Below are 14,369 nucleotides of genomic sequence, written 5' to 3'. Positions count from 1 at the left end.
TTATAGCTAGCCACCAAAATTGGCGTGGGACGGTGCCTGTTGCAAAGTGACGAAATCGCGGAGTGAGCCACGCCTGGCCGTACTAGTAATAAAGATAGCTATAGATTAGAGATTTGTTTTTTTTTTGTATACCTGTCGGCCTCGAGACTGGCTTGATATGCCTCGTCCTGCTCTAACTTGACTCGCTGGCGGGCGTCGCGTTCTCTTTCTAATCTTGCGTCCTCGTCTCGTTGAGCTGCGAATCGTTCCAACGCTTCTACTAGGCCCCCTACTAACTCTGAGACGCCTACGTTGCCTGCAAATATGATAAATACGATAAAAATTTTGTTTACATAGGGAGTATTACTTCAATGTTCTGCCGACAGAGTGCAGCACTATGTTGTTTAGTAAACCATAGAGTAACTTATAAATACTAGGCCTTAAACAGTTTTTTTGCCAAGTTTTCACAATGACATTAATGCATCAAGGCGGTTTGTTTACAGGTGGCCTACCGCGAAACGCAAAAAGTCGAAATTCGTTATCTGCCTCTCTATCGATCGAATAAGCAAGAGTGATAGAGAGGATTAGGAAATGCTTGTGAGTGACATCTGTATATACAATATTAATTTTAGGCCTGTTGAGCAAAACTATGTAACTCACCGTTGATGACGGAGTATATCTCCGTGTTGGAGCGTACTCGCATGATGATGACCAGCGCGGGTAGTCTCTCCACGGGGATGCTGCGGATCGTCATGCTGGCCACGGGACCTAGCGCGTTGGCCACGGAGGTCAGTAACCTGTACATCACTCACCGTTGATGACGGAGTATATCTCCGTGTTGGAGCGCACTCGCATGATGATGACCAGCGCGGGTAGTCTCTCCACAGGGATGCTGCGGATCGTCATGCTGGCCACGGGACCCAGCGCGTTGGCCACGGAGGTCAGTAACCTGTACATCACTCACCGTTGATGACGGAGTATATCTCCGTGTTGGAGCGTACACCACTCACCGTTGATGACGGAGTATATCTCCGTGTTGGAGCGCACTCGCATGATGATGACCGGCGCGGGTAGTCTCTTCACGGGGATGCTGCGGATCGTCATGCTGGCCACGGGACCTAGCGCGTTGGCCACGGAGGTCAGTACCCTGTACATCACTCACCGTTGATGACGGAGTATATCTCCGTGTTGGAGCGTACTCGCATGATGATGACCAGCGCGGGTAGTCTCTCCACGGGGATGCTGCGGATCGTCATGCTGGCCACGGGACCTAGCGCGTTGGCCACGGAGGTCAGTACCCTGTACATCACTCACCGTTGATGACGGAGTATATCTCCGTGTTGGAGCGTACTCGCATGATGATGACCAGCGCGGGTAGTCTCTCCACGGGGATGCTGCGGATCGTCATGCTGGCCACGGGACCTAGCGCGTTGGCCACGGAGGTCAGTACCCTGTACATCACTCACCGTTGATGACGGAGTATATCTCCGTGTTGGAGCGTACTCGCATGATGATGACCAGCGCGGGTAGTCTCTCCACGGGGATGCTGCGGATCGTCATGCTGGCCACGGGACCTAGCGCGTTGGCCACGGAGGTCAGTACCCTGTACATCACTCACCGTTGATGACGGAGTATATCTCCGTGTTGGAGCGCACTCGCATGATGATGACCGGCGCGGGTAGTCTCTTCACGGGGATGCTGCGGATCGTCATGCTGGCCACGGGACCTAGCGCGTTGGCCACGGAGGTCAGTACCCTGTACATCACTCACCGTTGATGACGGAGTATATCTCCGTGTTGGAGCGCACTCGCATGATGATGACCGGCGCGGGTAGTCTCTTCACGGGGATGCTGCGGATCGTCATGCTGGCCACGGGACCTAGCGCGTTGGCCACGGAGGTCAGTACCCTGTACATCACTCACCGTTGATGACGGAGTATATCTCCGTGTTGGAGCGTACTCGCATGATGATGACCGGCGCGGGTAGTCTCTCCACGGGGATGCTGCGGATCGTCATGCTGGCCACGGGACCTAGCGCGTTGGCCACGGAGGTCAGTACCCTGTACATCACTCACCGTTGATGACGGAGTATATCTCCGTGTTGGAGCGTACTCGCATGATGATGACCAGCGCGGGTAGTCTCTCCACGGGGATGCTGCGGATCGTCATGCTGGCCACGGGACCTAGCGCGTTGGCCACGGAGTTCAGTAACCTGCATAGAATATCAGTAATATATATAGTAACAGTTGGTAACAGCAAGAAAAAGTCAAATTCCAGCATTATGCATTTTGAAAGGACAAGTCTACAAAATTCAAAATCATTCTACACATTTATTCTATTTCCTCATTTCATTTCTAAGTTAGGCCGTCGGCAGCGGAGCGAAGCCAAAGAGAATTTGAAATATTTCGAGGCTTTACATATTTGCCGTGAATTATTTTTATAGCATGTTTTTCAATTGAAAGACACATCAAGATTGTTTACCTTATTTCTAATGCTAAAAAAACGAACTATAGTGTACGTACATGTTGTTGTTATCGGGGTCCGTGAGGTCCCACCCATAGAGCACGAAGTTGTGGTTGAGCGTGTGTAGAACGGTCTCGCAGCCGAGCAGCTGTGCGCAGAACACGTTGGCCAGCACGGATTGTTCGTGGTGCAGATATACGCCTAGGAGTTTTCGCTGTAAACATTCAAATGTGTCTAATCTCCTGTCTAAGGCTCTCAAGTATAGGAAAACAATCTCCATGTATCAAAAAGTGTCCATCAAGAAACTTTAAATAGATGGTGCCACAATATCTAGAATACTTGATAAAAAAATTCAAATCATTGACAGCGCACTTCATTCCGTCAATAACACTTACGTTTTTACCTACTCTAGCATCACTCTGGAGAGGGTTGGGACTATTATATTTCACTCCTTTTACTGTCTCCATGCTCTCAAGGGTAAGGATTGTCAAAATACTTTGAAGATGTTTTACGTTTTTTACTGAACAGATAATCAAATATTTAATATTACAAAGCAGCTACAGGTTTCTTTACAATTAAAAACTTCAAATAATTTTGATTCAAAATCAGAATAAACATGGAAGTTAGGTAAATATTAAGAGGCCTCTACCCTACATATGCAAAATAGTTCAAGTTAACGTCGTCCGCCATCTTAAATTACTTAATTTTTGGCCCGATCGTGTTGAAAATCGATCTGAGAAAAAGCCCCTCTTAATTTTTACCCGACTACGGCAACGCAAAAGGAGGGTTATGATTTTGACCGGTATGTATGTGGGTATGTATGTATGTATGTATGTATGTATGTTCATCTGTTCCCTCATAACTTCTAAAGTACTTATTATAATTTAACAAACGATATGTCATTCGAATCGTCTTAATCGCCCGCTGGTTATAGGCTATATGGCGTCACAAAAAAATGAACACGGCGCCCTCTAGAGGTCATAAAGTCATGCACCAAAAAAATTAAATTATGTAATGATGACGTGGTATACATCATTTTAAAGAGCTCAATTAGCACATTTCAAATATATAAATATTGTTAGCTTTTGCACCCGGCTTTGCTTGCATGCGCTATATAAAAAAAATATTTATTTATCGGTTAGGTAATTCGAACTATGAACCTACAAGCGTTCTGGAATCTATCCGCGTGTTACGCGACTACGGAGACACAAGAAGGTTTTTGCAAAAGAAATTTGTTTGGCCGCTATACATGGTGTTTTTATAATGTCCTGCAACATTTTATAACGTGAATAGGTATAGAAGTCCTGATCAGCCAAAATGTATGAAACAGTAATTTTTTTTACAAGACACGTACCGTACGCGGTCCGAAGACGGGCGCCTTCAGCGCCCTTGTACTAAAAGTGTCGGGCGTAGCCCGACGTACCTTGTAACGTTGCACGTTACTATATGTAGGTAATTGAACTAAACATAATCTTAAACTCAACTAACACTTAAAATAATAAATAAATAAGAACTGTAATCATAGGCTTAGAATGTAGATTTAACCAAATCAATACATTAATTTACGAAATGAACGTAACGTTTCTGTGCGCGAGTGTACTTTCGGCCGAACAACGTTGTCAGCAGATTTGCCCTACTTATACGACCGGCCATCACTCAGCGCCCCACTCTCCTTCCAATCGCTTAAGAGAACGGCTGTGCCGGCTGCGTTCACGAGCCTCGCGCCGTGACCCTGCACGCGCCGGACGGTCCTCGTTTTATTTAAAATTTTAATTGTTATATTGAGAAAAAGTTTAAATCAGTAAAAGTAAGAAAATAACATAAGTAATTATGCTATTGCATAAATCAAAACGTAATTAAGTTCCGTCTTGCACCCCGAGTAAAGGGTAAGTGTTGAAACGTTATTAGATTTAAGAGTGTGCTGGCTTATAGTGCTAATATGCTTAAAATAGTGTTAATTGTATCTCATTTCATGCTTAGAGTCTTGCAATTTCTTTTATCCGCCGAGTCATCGCTTGTTAACCGCTACGGCGTAATTGTAAAGTCCCGTTACAAAATGGCTGCCCATACATTTGGCCCAACCTTAAATTCTGCTAAATCATCTTGTAGTTTCGATTAATAGAGCTTAGTACTCCAAACTATTAGATAGATTTTAGTATTTTTAACGGTATTCCAATTTATATTCTTGCCTCTTTGTTTTGCACCTGCTGTAACTCCGTTCTGATAATGAACACCCACCAGCTGCTTTCTGCTCCCTACCGCCTAGCTTAGCGACATCAATGGGGTTCAATCTGAGCGGCTATTTTATACGTGTGCTTAAGGATGGACATAATAAATTCCAGGGTGCAAGTTCCGGACTCAGAACCTGGGCGGCGGCGCGGTATTTTGCTCCCGGCCGGCCGCAGAGTACCCCAGGACGCAGAGGCCTCCGTCCACTCCAGCACCAGCGGGTCGCGGCACCTACCCACTGTTCCCCATCAACCCGGAGCGGTCCAGCGACGCGACCAGCTAGCGCGACAGGGGAGTACCGTCCATGCCACGGAACCAGACGGCCATTTTTTTTAAATCATAACGGACCTTTACCACGGCCCTCGCTCGGCAAAATTGGATAGTTCTTTTTTTTATAATAAATTATTTATTTGTAAGCAACTGGGTGTTTTCCTTGACCACCCAGCCTTAACCGCTTCAACCTACGCGTTCCAAAGCCGGGCGCCTTAGGCGCCCTCATACTATAAGAGTCGGGCGGAGCCCGACGTACGCGTTCCAAAGCCGGGCGCCTTCGGCGCCCTCGTACTAAAAGTGTCGGGCGTAGCCCGACGTACGCGTTCCAAAGTCGGGCGCCTACGGCGCCCTCATACTAAAAGAGTCGGGCGTAGCCCGACTTACGCGTTCCAAAGCCGGGCGCCGAAGGCGCCCTCATACTAAAAGTGTCGGGCGTAGCCCGACGTACGCGTTCTAATGCCGGGCGCCTTCGGCGCCCTCATACTAAAAGAGTCGGGCGGAGCCCGACGTACGCATTCCAAAGCCAGGCGCCTTCGACGTCCTCATACTAAAAGTGTCGGGCTACGTACGCGTTCCAAAGTCGAAGGCGCCCTCATACTTAAAGAGGCGGGCGTAGCCCGACGTACGCATTCCAAAGCCGGGCGGCGCCCTCATACTAAAAGAGTCGGGCGTAGCCCGACGTACGCGTTCCAAAGTCGAAGGCGCCCTCATACTAAAAGTGTCGGGCGTAGCTCGACGTACGCGTTCCAATGCCGGGCGCCTTCGGCGCCCTCATACTAAAAGAGTCGGGCGTAGCCCGACGTACGCGTTCCAAAGCCGGGCGCCTTCGACGTCCTCATACTAAAAGTGTCGGGCGTAGCCCAACGTATGCGTTCCAAAGCCGGGCGCCTTCGGCGCCCTCATACTAAAAGACTCGGGCGGAGCCCGACGTACGCGTTCCCAAGCCGGGCGCCTTCGGCGCCCTCATACTAAAGGAGTCGGGCGCAGCCCGACGTACGCGTTCCAAAGTCGAAGGCGCCCTCATACTAAAAGTGTCGGGCGTAGCCCGACGTACGCGTACCAAAGCCGGGAGCATTCGGCTCCCTCATACTAAAAGAGTGGGGCGTAGCCCGAGGTACGCGTTCCTAAGCCGGGCGCCTTCGGCGCCCTCATACTACTTCGTGCATTTCTGTACTGAGGACGCCCTCGCAAAAATAATATAAAGTGACTTCAAAAAGTTAGTAACGAAATCATGACCCCAAAATTAATTAAATAAAAAATAAGTTCAAAAACTAAAACCCGACTACTGCAAATCGCGCTCTAAAAAGTATGAAACAAGATAGAATTCTTATCTGAAATTATCAAGCAGGAAATATTATAAATGTTACCATTTTTTTATATAAAAATACAACGTAATATAATTTACTAAATTTTTTATATATTTACAGAGGTTCAGAGGATAGCCGTGGTCGTATGCCATATTACTTTTAAGTTTATAATCGTGGCATACGACCACGGCGATCCTCTGAATCTCTATAAATATATAAAAAATTTAGTAAATTGTATTACGTTGTATTTTTTATATAAAAATATGGTAACATTTATAATATTTCCTGCTTGATAATTTCAGATAAGAATTCTATCTTGTTTCATACTTTTTAGAGCGCGATTTGCAGTAGTCGGGTTTTAGTTTTTGAACTTATTTTTTATTTGATTTGATTACTTACGATACAGGCAAGGCTTAGTGTATAGTTCGTTTTTTTTAGCATTAGAAAGAACTTCGCAGAAGTAAGCGTGTGGTTCCAAATCCGGCAATTTTAGCGGTAATAATTCGAAGTAAATTATATGTATTGACCGTGCTACATTAGATAATTCAATCATTATTAACAATTAAAGAGCCTGATAAAAACTGTACGCTTACTTCTGTGGAGTTCTTTCTAATGCTAAAAAAACGAACTATAGGAACCAGCTCTGTATAATAATGTGGAACATGTTGTGTAAATAAATAATCTTTAATTTGAACGCCACGCCTATTATACAACGCGGCACGCGCCATTATAAAGTTTATCGGAATGCACGAAGGTTGATATTATACGGTAACCGAGTAGGTATGTCAGTTGACGTGGGTGGTCAAAGGGAAAGGACTTTGGGGTCAAAGAACCTACCTCGCGCGCGGGCTGGAGACAGGACTCCTTGATGGCGTCCTGCAGCGTGCCCTCGAAGAAGTGCGGCGTGTTGGGCCCGTAGCGCGCGCGGAAGCGCTCCGCGAACTCGATGCAGCCCAGCGCCTCGTCTTCCACGTGCTCTGACACTACAATAACATACATTACGATACAAGTACGAAAAATAAAAAAATCTAAACGAGTAGCGATAAATTAAAACACGATCGAAAGGAGTACATCGTGCAACGTTGTACAGTACATTATGGCCCTTTAAACTTTTGACATACGCACGAAAAGTGCTATTTCTCGCACTAGTGCGGGAAAATAGGACCATATGTACTGTAAAGTAATATTAGACTGCGGTCCGAGGTTGACGTCGTACAGTCACCTGCAATAATATGTTGTACAACGAAGGCCGCAAAAATATCTGACCCGATCTTATTTCTAAAGCTATAAGAGCGTGTCACTAATTTTTGCGGCCTTCGAAAAGTAACATACTATAACATATATACTACGGAAGATTGATAGAGAGATACAAAACAATTCGACGGCGAAGCGCAAGCGATCGTCACCTTGGCTAGGCCGCCAGATTCGCTAAAAAACATGTTTTCATATAAAATAAAAAGCTCTTACTCAGTGGACGAAGTCTCTCCGAGTTAACTAGTTCGACAAACATGTCGTCTTCGCATGTGAATCCATCACCGCTGTCTTCTATCTCTTCCACCGAACTGTTTTCACTGTCCGAACTCTCCACAACTATCTGCGAACATAATATAAAATAAGATTAACTAAAAATGTACAAGATGTATACAGTGGTACTGCTATACGAAATTAATAACTCGCTTAAATCTAAAATAGGCTCTTGAGGCATTGTATCAAGGATGCTGGCGGTATTTCCTCGCTGTATCGCAATGCTGATACGTTGTGCGAGGTAGCCACCAGCTCTTCGGTCACCAGTTACGTCAACCAGACGCTTCGCGATTTCTGCGAACAACTTGTGCGCGCTGGGACCCCATGGACCTAGAGTTTCAACTCCAAATGGTACTCTCTACTGAGGCTCTTATATTTATCACGTTTTAAAATTTCTCCGCTTTTCGCCGCTCCGCCCGCTTTTACATTAGTCCGTTGTAGGTGGGACGGTGTCAGCGTATCTACCCAGGTAGCATCTCACACTAACATCCGTCCCAAGCTCCAAAGACCAAGGACAAGGGCTGATAATGCCAATCGGCTCAAGAAGAGCAGGCACATTGATGGTGGCAAGAGACCGACGACGGATTATATCATTAAGCGACGCATGTCTCGAAAAACGGCCTGCACTTTTTAGGGTTCCGTACCCAAAGGGTAAAACGGGACCCTATTACTAAGACTTCGCTGTCCGTCCGTCCGTCTGTCACCAGGCTGCATCTCACGAACCGTGATAGCTAGACAGTTGAAATTTTCACAGATGATGTATTTCTGTTGCCGCTATAACAACAAATACTAAAAACAGAATAAAATAATGATTTAAATGGGGCTCCCATACAACAAACGTGATTTTTGACCAAAGTTAAGCAACGTCGGGAGGGGTCAGTACTTGGATGGGTGACCGTTTTTTTTTTGCTTTTCTTTTTGTTTTTTTTTTTGCATTATGGTACGGAACCCTTCGTGCGCGAGTCCAACTCGCACTTGCCCGGTTTTTTTGACAAGATATGTAAAAATGTAATCAACATTAAAAAAAAAAAGTTTATAATGGTTTAATATTGTGATTTTCATCAGTTAAGTCCCACTCGAGTAGATGTTATAATGCTATGAAAAATATCCAAATCACTATCCACTAGCCGCCCATACGTCAAACCTTGCCAAGCAAAATGAAATTTTATTTTATCAACACAAAGTTCAAATTAGAATGGAAATTTTTATAGGTCTCTGGGCGGCTAGAGGCTATTGTTAGAGAAAAGTGTAATTACCCGCTTATATTCCTTAGTGGGTCCGCGCTTCACGGCAAGTTCGTGCTGCGGCATGTCGAGCCCCACCATGGCTAGGACCGTGTCATCCAGCCCCGTCACCACCGGCCATCCCGTCCACACCTGTACCAGATAATATTGTTTCCAAATTAATTTTTTTTTATATGATAGCACAGAATAAATAATAGTACTAGGTACAGAAGACTCACTCTCTAACAAAACGCGTGTTACGATCAGCACAGATATGGCCGCTAGGTGGCGACAGCGCCACGCGCGGCTTATGGCTTTCCCCAAAATTGGGGTCGAACGGATGTACTTTTAGCTACCTGTAGCAAAGCGACGAAATCGCGGAGTGAGCCACGCCTGATGATAGTCAGCAAACGAGCAGACGAGCCGTCTCATGGGAAGCGGTCATCGTCGCCCATGGACATAAGCAACATCACAGGAGCCACTTAATCGTTGCCGACCCTTGAGAACCCTAAATACCCGCTTCATGAAGAATCCCATGTCGTAGCGCAAAGGAGGCAAGGCCTCAGAAGGCAAGCCATTCCACATTCTGCACGTTCTGGGAAGAAACGAGCGAGATGCCCGCTTATTCTTGGTGTGCCATGTATCTAAGAAGTGGGGATGAACTTTGATCCTTTGGCGGGAGGTGCGGTGATAAAAACGAGACGATGGCACCAAATCAATAAGTTCTTCCATTTATTTTTTATTTTTAAGGGTGCCATCTTGAGCTTAAATTAATTACTTTGACAACTGAAAACTGTGTACGACGTATTGGGACTCACCTGGTGTCTGACGGGTATGTCAGTGAGTGAGAATATATCGTTCTTCACTTCTCGCACGGTCTTCGTGCCGGGATACTTGACCGTGTAGCCCTTACATCTTCGTCCTCAGGTCTTAGAGTAGCTTGTACAATGTATTGGAGTACTATTAGTTATTCTCTGGTATAGGGACTCACCTGGTGTCTGACAGGTATGTCAGTGAGTGAGAATATGTCGTTCTTCACTTCTCGCACGGTCTTCGCGCCGGGATACTTGAGCGTGTAGCCCTTAAATCTTCGTCCTCAGGTCTTAGAGTAGCGTGTACAATGTATTGGAGTACTATTAGTTATTCTCTGGTATAGGGACTCACCTGGTGTCTGACGGGTATGTCAGTGAGTGAGAATATGTCGTTCTTCACTTCTCGCACGGTCTTCGTGCCGGGATACTTGAGCGTGTAGCCCTTACATCTTCGTCCTCAGGTCTTAGAGTAGCGTGTACAATGTATTGGAGTACTATTAGTTATTCTCTGGTATAGGGACTCACCTGGTGTCTGACGGGTATGTCAGTGAGTGAGAATATGTCGTTCTTCACTTCTCGCACCGTCTTCGTGCCGGGATACTTGAGCGTGTAGTCTTTGCCGACGTCTTCGTTCTTAGGTCTTAGAATACTGTGTATAATGTATTGGGACTCACCTGGTGTCTGACGGGTATGTCAGTGAGTGAGAATATGTCGTTCTTCACTTCTCGCACGGTCTTCGTGCCGGGATACTTGAGCGTGTAGTCTTTGCCGACGTCTTCGTGCGTCACGTGCAACACGTACGTGTTGGTCAGACGTTCCGCCACTCTGGAAAGAACAAGTTATTCAGATATAGGGTGGAATCACATCTATCAGCATTGAGCCGCATTTTATATATGAGAAATTGCTCGTTAGTATGAAGATGCGTACGCATCGGAAAGGTGAAAGCATGCGTACGCATTTTCATACTAACGAGCAATTTCTCATATATAAAATGCGGCTCGATGCTGATATATGTAGCTCCACCCTTAATTAAGGTGCAGGGGGGCAATTTCGACCGCGGGGTAATGAAAATGAAAATGTTTATTTGGGTAACAAACAAATTACAATTACAAAATATGACTGGAATTTCCTAGCACATGAATAGCATACATCTGTGTCAGGAAACCCCTGCTCTTCCATTTGAGGTTTACAATAGCTGTTTCAAAAATGAACTAAACTATTTGCAAATTTGATTACATAGCGGAACAAGTTTATAACTACAATTTGATGTCTATGCTCAGTACTGGGTGATTGAAGGCTAGAATGATGATGATGATGATGAGAGAAATAAGCCCTTTTGAAAGTACTCTCCTTATTTTACCTGTGCCCCGTTTATCAAAAGCTTGTAACTTGTAATACAAGTGGAAGCCCCTTTCTAACAAAAGCTGTCAAAAAGGGACTTCTTGTATTATAAGCTACAAGCTTTTGATAAACGGGGCACTGCCGACGTATTATGGATGGCTTTATCCATCTTTATCCACACGATAAAATAACTGTCACTTTTTTTTAATAGAAAGTGACGGATACCGTTTTAACACCGTGGGATAGAAAGTGACGGATACCGTTTTAACACACTGTCACGTAGACAAAAGAACGACCATCATATCCGTACTGGACTCTGTATGATTGAAAAGACTTACTCGTCATCCGGCATGAGTTCATCTGCCTGTTTGAGCCGCAACACAGTGTTGGGTTGCAGACCGAGCCCTCCCAACGCAGCACTTGAGGTTGCCCGAGACCCGCCCAGCCCAGATATCTGTTGCCGGCACACTGGGACTCCACAGACCGATTCTAACCGCTTCTTTAAGTCATCTGTGAACAAGTAACACATTTGAATAAATATTAGTAATCTACAAATAAATAAAAATCTTCTTACATTGGTTTAGCGTAAAAGCCGACTAGCCTAGTACGGTCAGCCAAGAAAGTGGTCTACCACTTTTTGACTATCAATCAGATGATAGAGTCGAAAAGTGGTAGACCACTTTCTTGGCTGACTGTACCTGCATTATGTTTTTGTTGTTTTATAGACTGCAATTTATATACAATAAGAAAACTCCCATTGCCACTGGTATTAATTATTATTATATGCGAATGCACAGGCAGCTTAAAGCTGATACGTGCACATCAATGTCCGCTTGTGTTTTGTAGTCTACGAAAGTGTTCATCGAGTTTATTTTCAAAAGAGTTTAGGGTGCACTGAGCCAGCAATACTGGTCTAACCTAGGCACATGCAGGCAGGCGAAGGAAGCCCTCCCGACATTGAACCCCAATCTGTCGCGGAGGCTTCGACAGCTGAAGAGACCACAGCTCCGGCTTATAGCTGGGGCAATAACTGGACACACCTCATTTAACAAGCACCTATTAACCCTACGTGTTACAGATAGCCCCCTCTGCAGAGCATGCATGGAAGCAGAGGAGACAGCCGCCCATGTCATTCTCGAATGTCTAGGGGTGGCAAAATACCGGGCACAACACCTCGGCTCACTGGGTCTCTCCTGAAGTCGTCGGCAACATTAAGGGTCTGCTAGGCTTCTTGGTGGAGTTGGGTTGGCAGGAATAGTGCCACCATCCCATCACGCAAAATAGGCGCAATAATAGACGTCGAGTTGCGGAAAACAAGCCCTATAGCCTATAACCTATAGGGTGTACTGACTCTGGTAAACTGTTCCACACTTTCACTACGCGGTTAGATATTAGATAGGAAGTGACATCTGGGGTTGATACTACTCTGTGTCCGTGTCAGTTTCAGAGAGTGTCCTCTCAGTCTGTCATTTATGTTGCGAGTAAAAATAAATATGTTTTAAAAATAGTTTGTAAAGGACTGTTTGTTTCTTATATAAAAAAATAACGATAATACTTACTGACAGTGGCTGCTCCGGACATTTTGATATCGTGCATCTTATTGTTATAGTGTACTTGCAGCTCTACCAAACTAGTGTAACTATTTCTAGGCGATGAGGTCGAAGCTTGGCTACTGTCTTCTCGATCTGGAATAAAAGATAAATACCATAAAAATTAGTTAATAAATTTGGGATGCAAATATGCATTGGACCAAGAAATTGGATAGCACAGAAGGTCCTATAGATTAGGGCACATACAGACCCTTTCTCCAACTTTCAGATCAAATGTTTTCTAAAATATTTACCTCGTAAACTTTACCTTACCTTACCTTGACCTTAGTAGTAGTAGTAAGTAGTAGTATTAGTAGTAACTAAGAGTACATTACAATACAAGCGCGAAAGGAAATTCGTATTTGGGGATAAATCTGAACACACCTCTATTGTCAGGGTGTTAGACTGCGAGTTCAGATATTGTGAACAACTTGGCCGCTCCGATATATCTGATGGTGACTGACGACTGTATGTACCAATGGTCGGTTGAGAGTATACATACCGGGTGGGCGTGTTTTTGGGGTTATCACAGATATGTCGTCGTCGATCATCTCGACGTCCACGTCGTTGTTGTCGCCTCGCGCTGGCCGGCTGCCGTCCTGCGGCATCACTCTGTTGATGGCTGACTGGAATGGAAAAAAAAGTAGCGTTTTTATTATTATTCTATTTATTTACCTGTAGGAGTTTGTTCCACGCTTTGACCACACTGTTGCTAAAGAAGTGTCTATAAGAATTATTGTAGGACCTGCAATTCAAACTGCACGAGGCCATGCACTTGGCAAGGAACAGAACCCTATGGAGGAACCTGGTCTTCAACAGAAGGACATGAAGTCACAATCCTCAGAATTGAGGGATCAACTGAAGAAGAAGAACAGTAACTAGTGTCACAAATGTTTCATAGATAAATTACTGCTATTTTATCAAACAATCATGTTTATAAGGCTATAATCCTGCAAGTGCCACTATTAAAAATTGTTTTTATTCGAGAAATGCACATATAAATAAACATTAACTTACAAGTAAGTCCCAATTTGCCTCGTCCAAGTGATATATCGCCTCTGCAACATCTTCTATTGCTGTGATTCCCTGCAAACAAACAAATATGTAAACTAAACCACAACAAAGAACACAAAGGAAGTTATCAGGAAATGTGCAAAACAAGCGCGTTGCCTTAAAGATATGTTAACTATTATTACGATACGCAGCTACGAGCAAATCAACCTTGTGGAAACAACCAGTAACGTGAATTTTCGTTACGATTATGGAAAACAAGAAAAATGTAGCATTTCACCGTAAAGTTACTCCTGTCAGATTTTCAATCTTACGCTACAGAAAGCAAGCATTATAAGGGTAATAATAGGTAACTAACAATTGAAAATTACTGGAAAACGAGAAAAGCACAAAGAGATAAAGAAGAATTCACAGTCACTGTTGTTGTTAATCACATAACCTGATCATAACGAACATAGTCAAGTTTTGATCACTGATTATTGTGTATTTAGATATAAATAGAGTATTCACCTGGAAGTTTGCTAAAATTTCTTCTCTATTTTCTGCCATTCTGGTATAATATTGAGCTCAAAAATGCTATGACATTTACGATTGCAGACAAATCACTCAAACTTGAAAA

At 44.5% G+C, this 14,369-nt stretch overlaps 1 protein-coding gene across 1 annotated transcript in view; it reads right to left on the bottom strand.

Moving 5' to 3' along the window:
* The window catches only part of LOC134671791 (FAS-associated factor 1), a 21,262-nt gene extending 6,893 nt beyond the window's left edge, over positions 1-14,369 (bottom strand). Inside the window, exons 1-12 of the mRNA XM_063529620.1 lie at positions 14,261-14,369; positions 13,757-13,825; positions 13,242-13,365; positions 12,710-12,835; positions 11,489-11,660; positions 10,484-10,634; positions 9,031-9,150; positions 7,718-7,844; positions 7,088-7,233; positions 2,501-2,655; positions 2,054-2,190; positions 133-295 (exon numbers count right to left, since the gene is read on the bottom strand). Coding sequence (XP_063385690.1) covers positions 133-295; positions 2,054-2,190; positions 2,501-2,655; positions 7,088-7,233; positions 7,718-7,844; positions 9,031-9,150; positions 10,484-10,634; positions 11,489-11,660; positions 12,710-12,835; positions 13,242-13,365; positions 13,757-13,825; positions 14,261-14,299 — 1,529 coding nt within the window. The 5' untranslated portion in view covers positions 14,300-14,369. The remainder of the gene's footprint in view (positions 1-132; positions 296-2,053; positions 2,191-2,500; positions 2,656-7,087; positions 7,234-7,717; positions 7,845-9,030; positions 9,151-10,483; positions 10,635-11,488; positions 11,661-12,709; positions 12,836-13,241; positions 13,366-13,756; positions 13,826-14,260) is intronic.

Source organism: Cydia fagiglandana, chromosome 16 (assembly GCF_963556715.1).
Source record: "Cydia fagiglandana chromosome 16, ilCydFagi1.1, whole genome shotgun sequence".
In the NCBI taxonomy this organism is placed as follows: domain Eukaryota; kingdom Metazoa; phylum Arthropoda; class Insecta; order Lepidoptera; family Tortricidae; genus Cydia; species Cydia fagiglandana.
Note: the sequence above shows the minus strand (reverse complement) of the source record. Positions and strands in the feature narration are given on the sequence as shown.